Source organism: Camelus bactrianus, chromosome 13 (assembly GCF_048773025.1).
Source record: "Camelus bactrianus isolate YW-2024 breed Bactrian camel chromosome 13, ASM4877302v1, whole genome shotgun sequence".
In the NCBI taxonomy this organism is placed as follows: Eukaryota; Metazoa; Chordata; class Mammalia; order Artiodactyla; family Camelidae; genus Camelus; species Camelus bactrianus.
This window is the reverse complement of record NC_133551.1, coordinates 48,505,861-48,526,944: the sequence shown is the minus strand read 5'-3', so window position 1 is coordinate 48,526,944 and position 21,084 is coordinate 48,505,861. Positions and strand designations below refer to the sequence as shown.

The 21,084-nt window shown below is 46.4% G+C and overlaps 1 protein-coding gene across 4 annotated transcripts in view; it reads left to right on the top strand.

The window, feature by feature from the left end:
• Positions 1–21,084, top strand: part of CFAP57 (cilia and flagella associated protein 57) — a 59,055-nt gene that overhangs the window by 3,117 nt on the left and 34,854 nt on the right. For all 4 annotated transcript variants that reach the window (XR_012511325.1, XM_074376665.1, XM_074376666.1 and 1 more), the window contains exons 3-11: positions 2,156–2,472; positions 3,895–4,181; positions 5,996–6,203; positions 9,103–9,255; positions 12,017–12,156; positions 13,066–13,231; positions 14,102–14,215; positions 18,703–18,915; positions 20,242–20,415. Coding sequence is in view for 3 of the 4 variants with exons in the window: in XM_074376665.1 (XP_074232766.1) it covers positions 2,156–2,472; positions 3,895–4,181; positions 5,996–6,203; positions 9,103–9,255; positions 12,017–12,156; positions 13,066–13,231; positions 14,102–14,215; positions 18,703–18,915; positions 20,242–20,415 (1,772 nt within the window). In the remaining variant the exon portion in view is untranslated. The remainder of the gene's footprint in view (positions 1–2,155; positions 2,473–3,894; positions 4,182–5,995; positions 6,204–9,102; positions 9,256–12,016; positions 12,157–13,065; positions 13,232–14,101; positions 14,216–18,702; positions 18,916–20,241; positions 20,416–21,084) is intronic.

Below are 21,084 nucleotides of genomic sequence, written 5' to 3'. Positions count from 1 at the left end.
AGAAAGCCGGGGCCCCTGGCCTCCAGGAGCTCTCAGTATTGTAGTAGGGACAAGTATGTATTCAAATGAGTGGGACTATATAAATGAGCAGGACACATGCTATGCCTGGTACAGCCCTGGTTCAGAAGCACAGAGAAGAGAGTGGACAGTTGTCCTTTGCCTCCTCCAGGCAATCTTATCTATGCTCACACTTTTAACTTCCCACTGTGACTCTTCCCTCAAATCTGTTTTTCAGTCCCAGCCTCTCCCCCCAGCCTTTTTCATATCCAGCTGCCTGCTAACACCTCTTTACCTGATTGTTGCACAGTATGCAGCTCACACACGATATATCGAAAAAGGAACTTACCATTTCCCTTTTTCTCCCTCTTGCCAAGTATCCAAACACATGATAAAGATATGATTGCACAAATTAAGTGATCCTAATATAAATATCCCAGAAGCCCAATAAATAAACACATAAATGAATACAATGGCTAAATGAATTTAATACAACAGGAAGGTGGTATTAGTAATTAGTGCTGGAACATAGTAAGGTATTTGGGAAGTGGGAAAGTGTTTAAATCCTCACTTCAAACCTTTTGCCATCATGAAACCGAGATGGAGTAAAGACTTTAATGCAAAAAAAAAAAAAAAAAAAAGAATAAATCATAAAAAACTGGAAGCAAAAAAGCATGAACAAATCACAAATCTTTGGATGGGCTATTTTCAGTGAAAAACAGTGAAATAATCTTCACCATGACCCCTGACTCCCACAGACTATGTTCCATCCCAGCTGGCACCACCACACCCTCACCCAAACCAGAAACCTACAAATCATTCATTGTTCCTTCCTTTCCATCAGCCCTCACCCCAGCCGTCGCTGTGTCCCCCTGGCCGTACCCCTTAGCATTTCTCTAGCCTCCCATTCTCATCGCCCTGACTGCTTTCTTATTGCTACCAGATCTCTTGGTTTTTGAAATAACTTGCTGAGGTTTCCTTCCCTCCGTGATTGTCTTTCACACAGTGGCCAGAGGGATCTTTCTGCAGCACACATCTGACCCTGCCTGAAATTTCTCAGTACCTTCCCGTTGGCCTCCCTGGTAAAGTCCAAACTCCTGGGCAAGGCTCTCAGTGGCCCCAATCCTGGGTTCTTCGCTGAGGCGCAGTTACTCCCTGCAGCCCTTCCAGAGATTATCTGTGAGGGCAGATTACTGTGAGGCACAGCCGTGATACTTTCAGGGACCCAAGAAAATATCTTAATTTTAATTTACTTTAAAATCAGGAAAAAAACTAACATAATACTAAAGAATCCAGCATGGACTTTAAACCGAGTCATAAACTATAATTTTTACCATTCTTTAACGGAAGAACGGGTCTGTGAAAGCAAAAGTGCCCACAAAGATCATAATGCAGACCTGATTACATTACCTAAATAAAGTATTGCACTTTAATCTTTACGTCAGGCTCTGCTTTCTAGAAACCTATGGCTTCCATTCTTATGGTTACCTCATTGTTCCAAGAAGACTGCTCAATCACCAGATATCACCTCTATATTCCAGGGAAAGGGGGTACAGTGCATCCATTCTGGTTTTCAAGAAAGCACAAGCTTTACCATAAAGTCAGTCCAGCAGACCTCCACATCTGTCTCATGGCCAGATTGTCACATAGATCACCTAACTGCAAGGGAGGCTGAGGAATCCAGCAGTTAGCATCCCAGCCTGGAGTGTATTGAGTGCTGGCCACTCAGGGCATAAAGTCTTCTGATCTGACCCTTCTCCACCCTCTAGATCCATCTTTGATCCCCGCCCCCACCGCCACTTCCCACCAGCTCACACAGGATGCTCAGGGATCTCCCACTGTGTGCAGTTCCTCCACCATCTATACCCTTTCTCACAACCACACATTTGCTCTTCCTGACCTGCTCCACCCCCAGTTCTGTTCCACTTTGTCATCCTTCAGGAATTGTTCCCTGACTTCTCCTCCCACCGCGACCTCAGTGAGGTGCCCATTTCATAACAGCCCAGACACAGATGTACCAAGGGATGCAAGGATGGAGAATTACCTGTTTCTGCACTTTCCTCCTGTTGAATCAGCGGTGCCTACCACTGTGCTTGGCTCGTGCTGAGTCTTGGTGAAAGCAAGATCTCCCACATCATGCCCTCTCCTTTGTTTGCAGGCTCAGACAAGAGCCAGGGCATGCTGGCCTTGGCCATCAGTCCCAATCGGCGCTACCTCGCTGTCTCCGAGACTGTGCAAGAAAAACCCGTCATCACCATATATGAACTGTCATCCATCCCTTGCCGGAAGCGCAAAATCCTTAATAATTTTGACTTCCCAGTTCAGAGGTTTATTTGCATGGCTTTTTCTCCAGACTCCAAATACCTGTTGACTCAGACATCACCTCCGGAGTCAAACCTTGTCTATTGGCTGTGGGAAAAACAAAAAGTAATGGCCATTTTTAGAACCGACACTCAGAACAACGCTGTCTACCAGGTACCTCCCAGCAGAACAAGTATCGTTCAAATTATTAAAAATATTATGAACTGTCTCTTATTGAATGTTTTCTGTGTACCAGGAATAGTGCTAATTTCTTAACATGCATTTTAAAATTCTTATAATACCATATAAAGTATCCGTAATTATTGTCCCTATTTTAAAGATGAAGGAACTGAGACTCCAAGAACTTAACAAGGCCTGGACGCCCTAACCCCAGGGCCTGTGTTCTTTACTCCAGCCCACAACTGCTTTCTGGTCACAGGTCAGGCCCAGAGGTGGGTTGATCAAACTTGCTCTTTCTCCCTGGTCTGACCTCTTCCCAGCAGCATTGCTGGGCAGTGGGAAGACTTCAGGAAGCCACTGTGAAGTGGTAGATCTTTAGGAGGCTGTCTGTGAAATTACAGTTCCATGGGGAGCAGAATTTTCTATAGTGATTTTAGGGCCAAATAAAGAGGACCCATTAGGATGCTGGTTGGTTGTATAGGTGGTGGGTCCCAAGGAGGCTTCACCTTGGAGCAGTCAACCTGGTCTAGCATCTCGTACTCAGTTTTACAAGTTGAAGGACTCAGTCCTGTAAATGTACAGAGATACTGGCTAGTCAGCATCTCCAGCATAGGCTCCGTTATTCTCACAAGAGGCTGGTGTATGAACCAGCATGTCACAACTGGAACACACATCATTTATCCAGTGTATTTCCTCCCTAGAATAGAGCCCTTGGGAGGTGAAATGAGTAATCAGAAGGTTGCTTGGTGATCACAGAATCAGAGGAAAGGCAGGTAGAGCCTGAAGATTATTTCATCTAGATCTCAGTAAGGCGTGATTCAGCATCCTATTCAGAGCAGGAAGCACCTCCTCTTAAATAGATTTAGGAAACATTCATTGGATGATGGCTCTGAACCCAGCACTAGGAATACAGAGGTGGGAAAGGCACAGCCCTTCCAGGTGCTCACCATCCAGCGGGGGCGACAGGTTGCCTGCCGGTGGCTGCACACTGGGATGAGGGTACAGCTAAAGGAAGCTTGGGCCTGACATGTGGTTCCTCCTCTCTGGACAGGGCACAGAAACCTGCCAGACCCTCATTTTCCTGTGTTTTTAGCTGAGCCTTCTTTCGATTTTATTGGCACAGAGTTTGGTGACTATCAAGACCTGCTCGTTCTGCTTTTTGACCTTTGTCAGATGACTCTTAAAGGCTTCCTAGTTTAAGACTCATGAGCCCTATAAATACTATGGATATAGGTCTGTTCTCTTGTCAAATATGGTCTCAAAATTATATGATTTCGTAATGTTTAAAGAATCCTAAAAAAAAAAAAAAAGAATCCTGTGAGCTCCCTGAAATAACTAGTAATTAGTAAAGTGGGAAATAACCCCATTAAGATTAGTCTTATACATCTTTTTCTTTTATTTTTTCACATTTTACAGGTGAGCTTCAATCCCCAGGATAACACTCAGGTTTGTGTCACTGGAAATGGGATGTTTAAGCTTCTCCGTTTTGCTGAGGGGACCCTGAAGCAAACTAATTTTCAGAGGGGAGAACCCCAAAACTATCTCGCCCACACCTGGGTGTCAGATGACAGGATCATCGTTGGCACTGACACAGGCAGGCTCTTCCTCTTTGAATCCGGAGATCAACGCTGGGAGACAAGTATAGTGGTCAAGGAGCCTACCAACGAGACGAAGAACCTGGGGGTGATCCAGGAATCCGAGAGGTAACGGCGCTCCTCTGGGCTGGAGCTCTTGTGAAAATATACCCATCGCACTAATAGCATTACAACAAAAACAGCACTCTTTAAAATCGCTCGTAACCCCTCTACCTTAAAAATCAACGCTTTTCATTCTCCCTCTGCCTTTCTAGTGTCCATTCACGTTCAAGCACAAATTTGACAGTTGTGACCATGGCCTAGATACAGTTGTTTTAATTTTTATACCTAACTTCATTTTATAAGCACTTTTGTGTGGCTACTCTTCAAAACAACAGATTTTCAAAAATATGTTTTCCAATGCTGCCTGATTTACTGAGTCAATTAAATAAATGTCCTCTGAACATTTGCAGGATGCAGGGCATCTTTCTAAGTGCTGGGGACACAGGTCCTCAGGACCTTACAGCTCAGTAGGAGGCAGCAGACCAACAAGGGAGTGCAAGGAAGTGTTGTCGGTCAGTCCGACTGAAGCATATGGACTAAAGTGGGGGCTCAGGATGGAGCTGTCAATTTTACCTCTATTGCAGCCAACAATAGTCATTCTCGCACGAACAGGAAAGTACCAGTGTGTGTTCTAGACACTGCCTTAAGCACTTTACATATATCCTCATTTGAGTCTTACCCTATATAGTACATATTATTATCATGCCCATTTTATAGACAAGGAAACTGAGGCTCAAAGAGGTTAAGTGGCTCACCTGAGCACTGTTAAATGACAGGTCAGGATTCAAACCCAGATCTGTCTGACCCCAGAGTTGAGCCCTCAACCACAATGCCACACTGTGGATTTCTCTTCCTCAATAACTTTGGGTTCACCTATTTTTTCACCACCCCCCATGCCAGTGACATCTCCTTTCTTAAGTTCATATGCCCTCCAGTTTGCTGGGTTCACCATCCTTCAGTGGGTGCAGGGCTCCAGGAATAAAGCTCAAACTCCTGAACTTGACCCACACATCCCTGCTGCTCTGACACTGCTTTACATCTGGAGCATCGGCTCTTGCCTCGTGCACCCTGCCTACTGCTTCTGGACTTGGGCATGTGTAGTTCTCCCTGCCTGCACCCTGACCCCACTCCCCTGGACACAGACACACGCCTGACGCACTCCTGTTTGTCCTTCAGGTCTCAGCTGAGAGCTCTCAGCCTCTGCTCATCTTGGATAGGTGGTTCTGCTCTGTGACTGTCCTCAGAAGATCCCTGTTAGCTCCTGCCCCGCTGCTCCCATCCTACTCAGCTGCCCCCAGCAGGCCTTCTCACACGCCCCGTAGACTCCCAGCTTCTCAGAGCAGGAACTGTGTCGACTTATTTGTCATTGTTTCACGGTTATTAACACAGTGTAACTCAAATAAAGGTTACATGAATGAAGGAGAAAAAGGAAGGAAGGGAGGGAAGGCGAAAGAAAGAAAAAAGGAAGGAAGAAATGAAAGAACAAAAGAAAAGAAAAGAGGCAGGAAGGCAGGAAGGCAGGAAGGAAGGAAGGAAATGGAAACCCGGATTCAAACCTCAGCTCTTGCACTTACTGATTGTGTGATCTTAGAAACTCAACCCCTCTAAGCCACGTTTTTCTAAACAACAAAATAAGTATGATGATCATTTCATATGATCATCACCAGGCATAGTGGTGACCACACAGGGTTGTGAGACGTCACATGAATGTGTGACCTTCTGTCTTTCCTGGAGCTCATGTAGCATTCCCAGCCAGAAGGGAGCACCGGGGCCGGGGAAAGGGGCTCCCACACTCAGGACAGCCCTTCTTTCTCATCCCAAGCAGAATCCATCTCCTTGGAGCTGTCCGTTAACTTTCTGTGCCCTTTTTCTTTTTCTAGCCTGATCGAATTCCCAACGCTCACTTCCCCAGTCCCTTCCTATGAGCAGGTCCCGATGGCCAGGAGCCACAGCCAGATGTCCCTGCCACAGGTGTTGGCCATTGCAGCCTATTCAAAGGGATTTGCCTGTTCTGCGGGGCCAGGGAGAGTTCTACTGTTTGAGAAGATGGAAGACAAGGAGTTTTACCATGAGAGCAGGGAGATCCGGGTAAGGAGGGGAGGAAGAAGCCAAACTGGGGTCCTTCCGGCACTGGTGCTCCAGCGGCAGAGTACCAACCAGGAGTCTGATGTGGGGAGGGGGCTGCAGTGCTGAGCAAAACGGGGACGTGCACTGTTTGTCCTGAGGGAAGATTTAGGATCGATGAGACAGAATTGGAGTTTAGAATTAGGAAGATCTGGCTCTGAATACTGGGGGAGAACTTCGGCAAATTCTATTTTCTCTTTGAAGCTTAGTGTTCCCATAAAAATAATATGATCAGGATGTATATTGGCATTTAATGTAAGAAAACTACCTGGCACATAGCAAGCATTCACTAAGTGTTTGTGGAATGAATGACACGCACTGCTGTGGAGACATAACTTATCTGGTTGGGGAGGAACCAGGAATCTTCTGGATGTTTGAGGGTAATCTTTGAGGAAGGATCTTAGAGGGTAGATAGCATTTGACAGGAAGAAACAGATCAGGAATTCCAGGTGAAAGGAACAAATCAAGCAAAGGGACCACTGATGGGGGAGCAGTTGGTGTTTGGGAGATAGTCAGTTCCCCCATGCAGGGACCAGGAGTCACTTGAAGGGAAAGAGAGGAGCTAAGGCTGGTGAACGAGGGCACATGTCAGCCTGAGGAGTGTGCATGTAACTGGGCGGGCACCTTGTTTTCCGTGGAGAAGCATCCTGCTTCAGAAAAGTAAGCTGCCTGTGATGCGAGGTGCTGCTGATCTGGGGCATCGGACAGGAAGTGGTTAAACACTCACTGAATGAGTTAGACTTGACGCTGAGGTTTACTGGCTGAGTGACTTCACATGAATTGCTGAATCTAGCGAGCCTGTGTTTCTTCTCTGTGGAAAGAGCCCGCCCCTGGTGGCTGTCAACAGGATGACACGACATCTGTGTAGTCGCTGTGTGCAGCACCTGTGCTCCATGGTCATTGTCACCAGGCTTAGGACTCAGTTCAGAGTCTTCCTTGTTTCGGAGCCAAGAGGCAGCAAGGCCTAGGGTCATGCAGTGAGGAAAAGAGAGAGCCTTTGTGAAGGGTAAGTCTGTAAGACGTTCCCTGAGTAGATGGAGGAGCTCGGAGTAAGGAGCTCTCACGGAGGACGCCCCGGCTCAGTGCCGGATGCTGGCAAAGGGAAATTGGGGTGAGAGCAAGGTGGGTGGGGACTGAGGCGGAACATTGTGAGTTTACTTTGCCCACAAAGCAGTTCATTCTTTTGTGTGTTTATTCATTGAACAAATATTTATTGTTTACTACCTGCCAGGCTCTGCCTCGGAGCTAGGATACAGGAGGAAAGCAAACACACTAAAGCTTGGCCTTAGAGCTCAGTCAACAGGCAGAGACCAGAGGCCAGGATAAAGTGAAGCAGTTGGAAATGTGGGAGTGAGGTCGATATATCCATGACAAACACACACACACACACATACACACATACACACACACACACACACACACAAACACACACAGAACTTGGCTTATATCTGGCACATAGACGATGCTCTGTTTTCACTATTTTAAGTATTTATTATTGTAATTACTTTACTACAATTGTTTTCACTGAAACTTCCTATTAGATAAAATCACTGAGAGATAAAATAGACAAAAAGAGGACTGAGGGCAAAACTTAGCATTTCCTAATTTCAAGACTGAGACAGGATGAGAGCCCAGCAGGACACAGAGAAGGTGGGGTCCTGCAGTCATTCAGTCAACTAGAGTCTCTCGTGCACCTTCCGTGGGGGCCTGCGGCAGGTGACTCAGACATGGCCGCTTCCCTCCCAGACCTCACTGTCTCTGGAGGAGGGCCACAAGGCAACACCAGTCACTCTTGGAGCACCTGCTCTGTGCCAGGCACTGTTCCAAGCACCTGGAGACAGACGTGGGAACAGACAGGTCCTCGGTCTGCGGGCTCCCATTCTACTTTACACAGTGTGATGCACGTGACTACAGAGGGCACTCCCAGGGACTGTGGGCACATTGAGGGGACTCCCGATGCCCGCCCCAGCCTAGGGCAGTCAGGAAAGGCTTCCTGGGGCCCTGGCTGTCCTGGAGGAACAGGGAGAGTAGACTTCATGAAGACGGGGTAGGAGTTATATAGGAAGACAGAGCCCCAGGCAGAGGGAGGGCAGCACAGGAGCCCAGTGCCTTCCAGTGAGGAAGGTGCCACCGCCATTGCTGCAGGCTCCAGAAAAGCCAAGCAGATGAGGGCCAAGCAGGGCATTGGGCTTTGGTGATAAGGAAATTTCTGATGTTCATGGGTACAGTTTCAGTAAATGATGCAGTGGAAGCTAAATTACAAAGAATAAAGAACTGGGTGGGTGGTAAGGAGGTGGAGATGGTACATGGAGACCAGACTTTCAATACATTTGGTTTTTAGTGAAATAAAAAAAAAATAGCAGGAAAAAGAAATGTCATTTTATAATGTCCCCTGGGAACTACAGGCCCCCTGAGGCTGCTGGCAGGAGCTGTGTGACCCCTCCTGTTTCTCTGCCCGCCACCCACCCCACACGGTAGGAGGGCTGCCACCTTCCCCCCTGCTGCCTGAAGCTCACACTGTGTACTTGGTGCAGGTGGGCACCCGCGCTAGGCTTCCAGCTGCTGGGCAAGTGTGGAATTCAGACTAACGCTCGTTTTGTGGGACGATCTCAAGTTGAGATGTGTAGGTTGATCTGTTTTACCCATGCCGCTGTCTTTCTATTCAGCCACCAATCACTCAAAGGTGAGTACAAAGCCCTCAGAAACGGAGGCAGCCCGAGCCCTCCCTGCTCCACCTCTAAAAGAGGATCCCGGGAGCGTGGTCAGGAGCCTGTGAGCTGCAAGTATCTGAGAAGATCTGAAAGCCTGGGGACACCCTGACCCCGTGGGGACATTGCTGACCGCTGCCCTATGTCCTGGGCAGATTCCCATGGACCCGCAGAGCCATGACCCGAGTCAGTCTGACAAGCAGGACGTGCTCTGCATGTGCTTCAGCCCCTCCGAGGAGATCCTGATCGCCAGCACCAGCAAGAACCAGCTCTACAGCATCACCATGTCCCTGACAGAGATCAGCAAGGTGGGTCTCCCCAGCAGAGCTTCGTCCCAGCCCGGGCCAGGTCACCATGTGTGGGCAAATTCTATCCAGTTACTGAGCAGGGGCTCATCCACCCCTTCACAACAGAGCAAAAGAAACTCTGATTTCAAGACGTCCGTGTAGGAGCCCTCCGCTACCCTTGGGGTGAGAGCAGGGGGTGAAATGTGACCGCTGCAGCTTCTTTGGAGAACACCTTGGAGACAGCTATCAAATTTAAACTGTACGTTTCTTTTTACCCAGCAAGTGTACTTCAGGAATTTAATGTACTGCTATACCTGCTCCTGTGTACAAAGATGTATGCATAAAAAGGTTGATTGTTGCTTTTTTAAAAATAGCAAAGAACACCAGTATAAACACACTGCAGACATTGCAACAAAAAAGCCGTTCTGAAGGTAGAGAGCATCACTTTGTACTTATAAAAATTTTCACTTATTCAAGCAGACATTACAGTTTTAAATTTGTACGTGCATGGACTCAAAGTATATCAAGCAAAATTTGGCATAAAAGCAAGGAAAATTAAGGGGGGAAGGTATAGCTCAGTGGTAGAGCTCATGCTCAGCATGCATGAGGTCCTGGGTTCAATCCCCAGTACCTCCTCTAAAAATAAATAAATAAATAAACCTTACTACCTTCCCCCAAAATAAGTAAATAAAATAAATTGTACAAAAAAAAAGTTTTGAAAAAACAAGGAAAATAAACCACCTACAATCATAGGAGATTTGAATACATCTTTCTTAGTAATGGTAGTTTTTAAAAAAAAATAACAGCTGTATTGAGTTATAATTGATATACTACACAATTCACCTATTTAAAGTGTACAGCTCAGTGGCGTTAGTATATTCATAGAGCTGTGCAGCCATTACCAGGTTAGTTTTAGAACATTTTCATCACCTCAAAAAAGAAAGTTTGCCCTTTAGCTATTTTGTTCTCACCATCCCATCTGCCCCCTTCCCAGTTATAACCAACTACTAATGCCTTGCGTCTCTTTAGACTTGCCTTTTCTGAACATTTCATACGAATATGTGGACTCTTGTGACTCCAGTGCTCGGAGAAGAACTGAACTAGGTGCTCAGGGCTGGACATGTTCTGGCCCGGGCTGCCCTTCCAGCCCCGTCCCATCACTCCACCTGATAGCACTGGCCTTTGTGAGCACAGTGAATCCATCTGTGCCCTCTGCCAGAAGGCTTCGACACACACTCTTCCCTCTGCCTGGGGCACTCTTATCCTCTTCCCTCCCCTCTCCCCCATATTTGTTCTTTTTTTTTTTTAATTGAAGTAAAGTTGATTTACAATGTTGTGTTAATTTCTGGTGTACAGCATAGTGATGCAGTCTACATATATATATCTATATGTACATGTTCTTTTTCATTGTAGGTTATTACAAGGTATTGAATATATCCACATTAGTTCTTACTCATCCTTCAGGGTAAGAAAAAGCTAATAGGAATGAGCTAGCGGAGACAGGGAGGTTGAAGACATTGGAGAAAGAAGGGGTAACATATGGAGAAGAGTGTAATAATCTCTGCCTACCCACCCCCAGCACAGCACCCCTTTCTGACACAGTAGAGAAGGACGGAGTGGATGCAGGCCGTTCATAAATGGGGAAGGGTCAGAATTTGAGGGAATTCCCATCTCAGCCTTTGTCTTGGCTCGTGCACAAAATATGTACACTCATTAAATTCCCCATCATCGCTCCTCATTCAGGTGCCTCTGATGACAGATAGCTGGACTCTACACAGCAGTGCAACAGGACACATTTTAACTTGAAGTCATTCACCCACCTGTCATTGCTGCTGGTGTAGAGTAAATTTGAGAGTGCTCATCAGGATCCTCAGAATCATTCACATCGTTGCTCGCATATTCCTCTTCTAGAAATGTATCTGTTGTGTGGGACCCAACCAACTGCTAGTGATGCCATCAGCCAGGAATGCCTGTATTACTCCCACAACAGGGCCACTGCTGTGGCTGGACAGGCCCTGGTAGTTCTTATGATTGCAGGATGCACTTCAGCAAAAACCATCAGGGGACTCTGAGGAACAAGATTTCTTACTCACAGGTCCTGGAGGGTACACAGCATGCCCAAGGTTCACACAGTGAGGTCATGGATAAAGGGCTCTCCCTTAGTATGCTTGGAGTGCCTAGGGTTTCACGAGTTTACTCTTTATTGGCTAATTTAAGCATAAGAGGACAAGAAGGGAAAACTGGGGTCACTCAAGTGGTCAGTTATTGGAGTTACCCAGGGCTTTCTGAAAAAGGGTTACTCAAGGGTAGGGGCGGCTTAGTTCCTTAGCTGGTGGTTTTGCTGGTAGCTGTGTCGTACAGATGGCAATGTGTTTATTTAAGGTGGATGGCCTTCGAAACAGATGCCCTGAGGCTCAAAAGCTTAATATCAGGCACTTGCACTACAGTATCTAAGGAAGTAATCAGAGAGGAACACAGACTTACATGGAAGAATATTTAGCCTAAGTAACAAAAATTGGAGACCACTTAAAGGTTCCCACAATAGAGAAATGGCTAAATTAAATTCTGATATATTCATAGAATAAAATATTTTATTGCCATTTAAGTGATGTTTTAAAATAATAATGGCATAGGGAGATATACGTAATGTGAAAGTGATTTGCCCTCAGCCCGGTTTATGTGCACCCAGGCTAATTAACGTCCATAAGTAGTAATGAGGGCTGGAGTGCATAGCCAGCCCCTTGCTTACTCTGCCTGATCTCATTCTTTATGATTTCTCCAGGGGGAGCCTGTGCACTTTGAGTATTTGATGCACCCATTACACTCAGCATCCATCACTGGTCTAGCTTCTTGCATCCGCAAACCCCTCATTGCCACCTGCTCTGTGGATCGATCCGTTCGCATCTGGAATTACGAATCAAAGTAAGAAATAAAAGTCTTTGCTACTGCAGTATGCAGGACTTTGGGTGTTAAATTTTTTTCCGTGTGAATTATTTTAATTAAAGAGTTTTAAAATTTAATTACCTAGAAGCTTTCAGTTGGAAAAAAAATTTTTTAATAAAGTCAGGCAAATTATCTTTTTATCTTTTCCCTCTTGCATGAGCTAGAAAATCACTTTGCACTTGATTAAATGCTTACTACATGCCAGACACTATACTGGACACTAGGGACGTGAACAACCTAATATGTTACCTTCTCATGTAACCTCTATGTCCTTCTAGCTTTCCTATTCCCTCACTCCCACTAGATCTGCTTTTTGCCCCATGGAGCTCTCTAAACCATCGATTCCTTTCTTCTAGTTTAAATTTTTTTTTTAATTTTTTTCAAGTATAGTTGATTTACAGTGTTGTGTAGTTTCTGGTGTACAGCATAGTGATTCAGTTATATGTACACACATATATTCTTTTTCATATTCCTCCTTTTAATCTTTATCACTGCCCTAACCACCCTCAATGCCCTAGTGATTTTATCCTCTTGCCTTAGCTCCCCGAGACTCTCCAGCCTAGACTGGCCCCACAATATAACTTCTTTGCTCTTGTGTATAGCTGCTGGGGCTGCTGGGGGGAAAAAAATGTGCAGTGCTTCTGATTTGGGAATCTAAATGGAACTGTGCCTGCAGCATCCCTAAACAACCCCTTGATCAGTCCCCCTACTTGGCACACTCATTGCTGAACACTATTCTCAAGTAACCAAACTCTAGAAAAAGACACACCAACAATCGCAAGAGATGAAGTATCTCGAATGCTCTGATAAAACTATGTCCCAGGTACAGTGGAGGGCTTGAGGGTCTTAGTGGGCTTGACTTAGACTCAGTAATTTATCTTTGCACAGCACTCTGGAACTGTTTAAGGAATACCAAGAGGAAGCGTACACAATCAGCCTTCACCCATCCGGACACTTCATTGTGGTGGGCTTCGCTGACAAGCTACGCCTTATGAATCTCCTCATTGATGACATACGTTCATTCAAAGAGTACTCTGTCCGCGGGTGCAAAGAGGTAAGAACAGCTGGAGACAAAGGTCCAGTTTCTTGGAAAGCCGGGGTTGAAATACCAAGAACTAACACAACTGGGGAGGTGGGACCAAAGCCTGTCTTAGAGACTTTGAATGGCTTAAAGAAAATCCAATTCTCCCACCAAACTTATTGAGTATATTGTTTCTATCCTCTTCCTGTCCTCCCCACCAAAATATTTCATTGAACCAAACCTTGTGAGATCCCATCTGCTATTAGTCCTCTCTGTGTCTGTGGAGTAATAAAAAGCATTGAGTCCAGGGGAGGGTTTAGCTCAGTGGTAGAGCATGTGCTTAGCCTGCTTGAGGTCCTGGGTTCAATCCCCATTACCTCCACTAAAAATTAAGTAAACCTAATTACCTTGCCCCTCCCAAAAAAATGAAAAAAAAGAAAGAATTAAAAAAGCATTGAAAAGTTATCACAGAATCAGGCACAGCTGGGAAGGCGGGGTTGGCGATTGGGAGGAGCCAGGCAGAGTGAGCAGTGGTGAGAGACAGCAGCAGCCTCTCAGATCTCCCCGAGATGACTTGCAGAAACAAGAGAGTGATTTCAGGCATTGCTTCCCCACTCTGAAGCTCCTTCTTGCAGACAAAATGAGCGTTCTGCTCTATGACCCGAGCAGCTTCATGATTAGTGCACATGGTAGTGTGAGCATCTCGGCCAGTTATGAGCTCCAGGAATAGAGAAAGTGAAGGTGTCAGCCAGTTCTCAGTCCTATTTGCACCTTCCCCTGATTCCCAATTCTACGACGGTTTCAGCCTGAACTCTTTAGGATAAGGAGCTCCTGACTGTCACCTCCCAGGAGACTGCGCCTTTCTTTCTTCCATCCTTCCTCTCTTTCTGTATTTCCTTGTAGTGTTGCTTTAGCAATGGAGGTCACCTATTTGCTGCTGTCAATGGAAATGTGATTCACATTTTTACCACTACAAGCCTGGAGAACATCTCAAACCTGAAAGGACACACAGGGAAGGTGAGTGAATGAACAGTGTCCAGGGAAACAAGGACACAGAGCCAAGCATCATGCTAGCCAGCAGGATACAACTGAACAACAGAGAAGTGATTCCTTTCCTCTTGGAGATCACTGTCTACTTGGGGTAAAAGAAAACGAAAACAAATGCACAGATACATTTAAGTGCTAACTGCAGTAAATTCAATGAAAGAAAAATGTGGATTGTTATGAGACACAGCAATGAGGAGTTGGCATGATGAAGGAGGCGGAGGTGTTCACAAAGGCTTGGTCCTAAGGAGTGGGTAGGAATTAACCAGACAGTGCTGGTGGGGAACATCATTGCAGATAAGGATCCAAAGACCCTCAGATGAGAGATTGCTGGGGGTACAGGAAGAACTGTCTGTGGGGCTGAAACATAGCTATCAGGAATGAAACTTGGTGTGAGCTGAGATCGGTGAGGTTAGCAGGGGCCCAAGTTCATGGAATCTTGTTTATGGAACTCTGTAGGCCTTTAAGAATTTTATACTTTATCCTTCTGGATCTTTGAAATCACTGAAGACTTTCAGGACAGGAAATGATATGACCAGATTTGCATTTTAAGAGGTTACTTTGGCTGCAGAATAAAGATTGTATTGAAAGGGACAAGGGTGGAAATGGTAAGGAGATGATTGTCAATGTCCACACGACAGATGATAGTATTTGAAGAAGTGGATGGATTCAAAAGACATTTAGGAAGTAAAACATGTCATTCCTGAAGATAGGGTGGATATGGAGCAGGAAGAAAAGGGAGAGGCCAAAGACTGAAAGGGTAAGACGTCAGCAGATGAATTTGGTGAGAAAAAGCAATGGGGAAAGAAAGGCATTCTAGGCCGGAGGACATGTTACAGATGATGGAATGGGACTACGGAAGAGGATGGTGATTTGTGGTTACGGGGCTGGAGCACTGAGCACATCTGAGGAGGGAGAGGAGGGGGAGCTGGAGAAGTTTGCTGCATCATAGAGTGTGTGTGCCACACCAAGGAACTGGACATTAGTCTGTAGGTGATAAGAAACAATTGGAAGGATTTAAGAAAGGAAGTAAGGTGATCAGAAAGATAATTCTCCAAACAGTGCTAAGGAGAGATTAGAGCAGAGGATAAGTTGGAGTGAAGGAGGCCAGCTAGGAAGTGAGAGTGAAAGAAAACGGAGGAACTAAACCATGGCTTTAGGAGTAGGGACAGAGAAAAGAGATATTAAGTTCCATTCTGGACGTGTTGCGTTTGATGTGTCCCGCAGTGAGATACGGGTGTGGATGTCAGGGAGAAGGCAAGGCTGGAAATTACGGCACAGGGGATTAGGTGACCGTGCGAGTCAGAGGCATGGGATCACCAAGGGCTCATGTGGAATCTGAGATCTTGGGCAGGAGACAGATGACCAACATTTAAGGGACTGGTGAAGAAGAGAAAGATTGCAAATGAAGGTACAAAGAGAACCTGGAATCAAAGAACTGTATCAGAGAAGCCAGGGAATTAGTTTCCAAAAGGATAAAGTAGCCCGTGGTATTAAATGTCAGCGAGGGGTTCCTGAAGACTAAAACCTGCCATTGACTTCAGTGATTAGCAGGCCGTGAGTGAAAGTGCTGTTAAGCAGGCAGCATTGAGAGGTGCTGAGCTTCCGCAGCGCCTGCAATGCGACTGTGAGATGCAGGTAAAAGCACGCCAGGTGGACGGGATGCTCTTCCTAGGACGGTGCACACCCCCCGAGGGGGCCCTACCTCACCAGCCCAGGGCAGCAGCGATTTGTTTCACCACTTTACAAGACTTTTTGTCACCGTTTGGAGGGTGAGGAGCCAAGATCAAGGTGCCGGCAGGATCTGGGAGGGCCCACCTCTGGTTGCAGACTCCTTGTATCCACCTGGCAGAAGGGGCGAGCTAGCTCTCTGGGGCCTCTTTCCTAAGGGCACTGACCCCATTCATGAGGGGAGCACTCATGACCTAATCACCTCCCAAAGGCCACACCTCCTAATACCACCATCTTTGGGGGGCAGGACTTCAACATATGAATTTGGGGGAGCATTAGCAAGAGACATAAACCTTCAGACCATAGCAAAATAAAAGGCACAAAGGTTCAAAGGAAGAAATAAAGCTATCATCACAGACAACATAATTGGGTATGTGGAAAATTCAAAGAATTTGCAGGTAAATCATTAAAACTAGCGAATCTAGGAATATGATAGGAAAGAAGGTGACTATATTTTTTAAGTGTACCTTTACATAACAGTAACAAACAGTTAGAAAATGTGATTTAAGAGGTGGAGATGGGGCTGAGAGGTGGCTCAGGACATGGCTGGCAGGACTGGGGGTCATGGGGACACCCAGAGAGGTGGCCAGTGGGTCAGGGCATTGCTTATAAGGAGACTGAGAAAATACCCAAATATATTGGAGATCATGGGGCCAGCCTCTCACTCCTGGAGAGTTACAAATATGGAAAAGGGGAAAGGCTAGAATGTTGTTTTTCATTTGTTCATTTTGTTTAGTGACTTGGCTGCACTAACTCTGAGAAGTCTTTTCTCCCCTGCCGCGTACGGCATGGGATGTCTCTGCTCAGATGCAGTTCTTTTTTGACCTTTTAGCCTGGTTGCCTAGAGCTTGCCCCTGGGTTGACTTAAGCCACTTTATTAGTCACTGATTGTGCTTAAGGCCCCGTAGCCAGCTGGATTTTCACCCTTTACTGTTGGATTTTTGTTTGGCTTAGACGCTGCTGTCACAGTTCACGGAGTTTGTGTTTTTGCTCCATGTTTAGCCAGAGACTAATAGTTTGGAGGCTTCCTGTCTGATTGTACCTGAGAGGGTGCGGCCTTAGCCATGCACACAGCCCTGCAGGCTGCCAGGCACAGCGTGACTTTATTTGCAAGCCTGGCTTCCTGGGAAATGCCCCTAGGTCAGGAGCTTATTATTCAGTTAGTGTTTGGTCAGATGTTGTGTTTAAACCCCTTGTGCCAGGGAGGCTTCCGCGCTGTGTTAATGGGTCTTTGTGCCTCTTAAGGGGTGCTTTCAAGGTTTCCCTGTATCCTGCTCTGCTTGCTCTTGAGTGGGTGCAGCCTAGCACGTCCGTAAAGCCTTCCCGACCCCCAGAGTTGTCTCGGATCCCAGAAGGGCTCCCTTGACTATCTCTTTCCCTTGTTCTCTCTGTTAAAATTAAAATTCTGTTGCTCTGCCATTTTGCTTATATCAGGGAGTTACCAGCCTTCCCTTAATTGCCCTCCAACTAGATCTCCAGTGGTTTAGATGACGCCCACAGCAGGGAATGCTCCATGCTCTCCTTCAAGGAAGTCAGTCTCTTCAAGCCAAGCTGTGGCGCTCATTGGGTTATGACGGACTTTACCCTGGGAAGAGCCCCTGCTCCACTGCACAAGGGCTGGGGGTAGGGACCTTCTTTCCCAGGAGTGACATCCCTACTCTGTGAGTGGCACTTGCAGGTGGAAAGGAGGTGGAATCCCTCGTCTTTTCAGCTCTTCCCTCGTGGTGTGGGAAGGGACAGTTGGGGCACCAGTATTCTCAGGCTTTTGAACTGGAGTAGAGCTTCCACTGACGAGTGGGGACTGGCTGGGGGAAGGAAGCTGAGGTCCTCTTGGCCATGCCTGCCTGGAATAGAGCTTCTGGGTAAGGATAAGAAACGCCAGCAGGTTTCCCAGGGTGAAACTGTGGCCAAAGACTGAGAGCTGAGGACAGAGGGTGCCCCGTCTTTTGGCCACACCTGCCCAGTGTGCACAGGAACAAAGCTTTCGAAGCCAAGGAGGGTAAAGGAGCAGGTCATGGCTCATATGCCACAGACTCTTCCTACAGAGATTGAGTAGATTTTCTTGAACGAATGTTTCTACATTTGCTGTGTGCCCTTAGGACAATTTCCAGAGACTTTAAATAAATGTTTTTATAATTTTTAACAATTAACTTATTTTGTGGGGGATAGGTCAGCTCAGGTCCTTACCCTGCCATTCTGAAGTCCCCTCTCTCTGTGATATTTTTGCAACTTCCTGTGAATATATAATTATTTCAAAATAAAAAGTTTTTGTGAAACATAGCAATGATTGATCATAGCATTATAGGAGCCATTATGATTCAGTCCTTATATGTATGTATATGCATGACTGGGACATTGTGCTATACACCAGAGATTGACACATTGTAATTGACTGTACTGCAATAATAAATTAATAAATAAATTAATTAATTAAATAAATAAATAAATAGGAAAAGCATTATGATTTAGTCTTTACATCCATAAAGCAAAATGGGAATGTTTTGTCTTCAGTATTATGCAAGCATCTGGGAAAATAGAATTTTAATATTCCCATGAAGCTACAATCTGTGTTTACCAAAGGGCACACACCAGGAAAGGACATTCTGCCTGAGTCTAGTGGAATACATAAGGGGTTATCCTCCTTTCCATGAGAAGGGTGTGTGTGTGTGCGTGCGTGCGCGCACGCGAATGTTTACACTCCTAACTGAGTACGTCTTCATCCCCTGTAGATTCGTTCTGTTGCGTGGAATTCTGATGACAGCAGACTGATTTCTTGTGGCACAGATGGTGCTGTGTATGAATGGAATCTGTCCACAGGAAAGCGAGAGACAGAATGTGTTCTCAAGTCCTGCAGCTACAACTGTGTTACCATCTCCCCTGATGGCAAAATCATCTTTGCTGTTGGATCAGACCAGACACTCAAGGAGATTGCGGATTCTTCAGTGAGTCTGCCTCTGCTCCTGCCCCTCCTCTGGGCTGCTGGCCTGATCTACAGAAGGCAGCCTCCTGCGTTTACAGCAGAAAGGGATGGAAAGGGGGCCTGTGAGAACTGGGTCCCTTCTTCATGGGATAACACCTGGCTCCTCATTCCTATACAGTCAGCTCAGTTATTGTGATTTCTGGAATTTCCTGCCCAGTGCCCACCTGACTGTGTTAAACTGGGGGGCCCTTTTCCATTTCTACTTTGCTTGCCATCTGTAACTTCTCCCCCCACCCTCTAGGGATGGAGGTCAGCAGCATCTCTGAACTGTGCTCTAATCCTTGATCTACACGTACTTCTATGGGGGTAAAAACAGAACTCTACTTGTCACGATCACCTAAGGTTGCCACCATATTTGTCTAAAATCCCCAAACTCTGAAATTTTAGAATTACCACGCTGGCTCCAAATAGTTGAGGGAGGAGAGAAGAACTCAGCAGGGACACTTCCTGCAAATGTGGCTGTGTCCTCCACGAGCCCAGCTTAGAGCAGGGTGTCTCTCCAGTGTGCCCCCAAGGAGCTTGGTCCCAATTCTGTGGTGGCTTCCACAGTGCTGTGCTGGAACAAAGCTCCTTTGGGGCGGGGCCGTGGTTCACAGCTCTTGGTATCCCTACCAGCTAGCGCAGTGCATGGCCCACAGCAAACATTTGGTAAATATCTGGTGGCTAGGTGGATGGATGGGTGGATGAGTAAACTAAAGGGTGTAGGAATGTATGAATTCCCTGATAATATGGTTTTGTTTATATAATGGACATTAATAAATATTTGCTGAATGGATTAACGATCCACATCCCATTCTCAGTTTAAGATGCCCAGCCATAGCATAGCAGTCAGTAACGTTAAGTCTCAGGAGCCTGACTGCCACTTAGTTGGTGGGTGAGTTGAGGCAACTTACCTAGCATCTCTGTGACTCTGTTTCATCATCTTTAGAATAGGGATAACAGTAGCTACCTCAAAGGGCTTTTGTGAGGATGGAATGAGTTACAACATGTAAACTCCATAGAGCGCTGCTTGGCACACAGTGGGTGCTGTGTGAAGGTTTCCTTTCATTAGTGTTATTCCTAACTCCTAGAACCGTGGACTCATTGGTCAGGCAGCCAAGAAGTGTGCAGTTTGTGCCCTTTATGTGCTGGACACTGTGCCACATGCTGAAAGTGATGGGGGAAAAAAAACACATTTTAAATCCAGAACTTGCCCTAGCAGTGCTGTCAGAAGAGAGGAAGAGAATGAGATGAGGACATGGGGACACAGCTCAGCCCCCGACCCTGAACAGAGCTGGCTGTCCTCCAGGTCCTTCGAGAGACGTCAGCATTTGATGTCACCTACACAGCCATTGTCATCTCGCATTCCGGACGCATGATGTTTGTGGGCACCTCGGTGGGAACCATTCGTGCCATGAAGTATCCTCTGCCTTTGCAGAAAGAATTCAGCGAGTACCAGGCCCATGCTGGTCCTGTCACCAAGGTGAGAGGGGACCCTGTCCTCAGGGGCCCAGTCCCAGATCCAGCTCTTGGTAGGTCCATCTGGGCCTGCCCCCAACACACCTGCTTCATCCTTTCAACATCCCAGCATCTTGGCTCTCCCCTTATTAAGTCATCCAGCCCAACAGTCAATAAACATTTATTGGCTATTGATGTTCTTTGCTTCAACTACTCCCAGGAATTTGTCCTAGGAAGTCATCAGAGAGGCACCTAAAGGTTTATGTACAAGGTCGTTCACAAATTATTTTGCATAAAAATGGACCATTTGAGAGATGTTGTCGACGCCCCACCCAGCTGTCCTGTCCAAGCCAGTGTGCTCCTCTCCCAGCCTCTGAGTGGAATGGCTCACAGTGCTCCTTGTCCTCCACAGAGTTGCCCTGGACCAAAAGGACTCCTGGCCCAGGAGCTGAGCCCCTGCCCCTCTCCAGGGTGATAACATGAGCACACATTTGTAAACTGTTCTTCCATTCCGCCTTGTGAAAAAGCAGTGTCTATGTCTACGTGGGATCCTGAAGACCAGGCACTGGGAAAACGTGTCTCTCTGCCCTCCCCTCTCTTATCCCCAAGTGAAGAATACCAACCTGGGGTTTTTGTCCCAAATGCTTGCCTGCAGACACCGTCCTTATTAAGACAGGATTTTTCATTATAAACT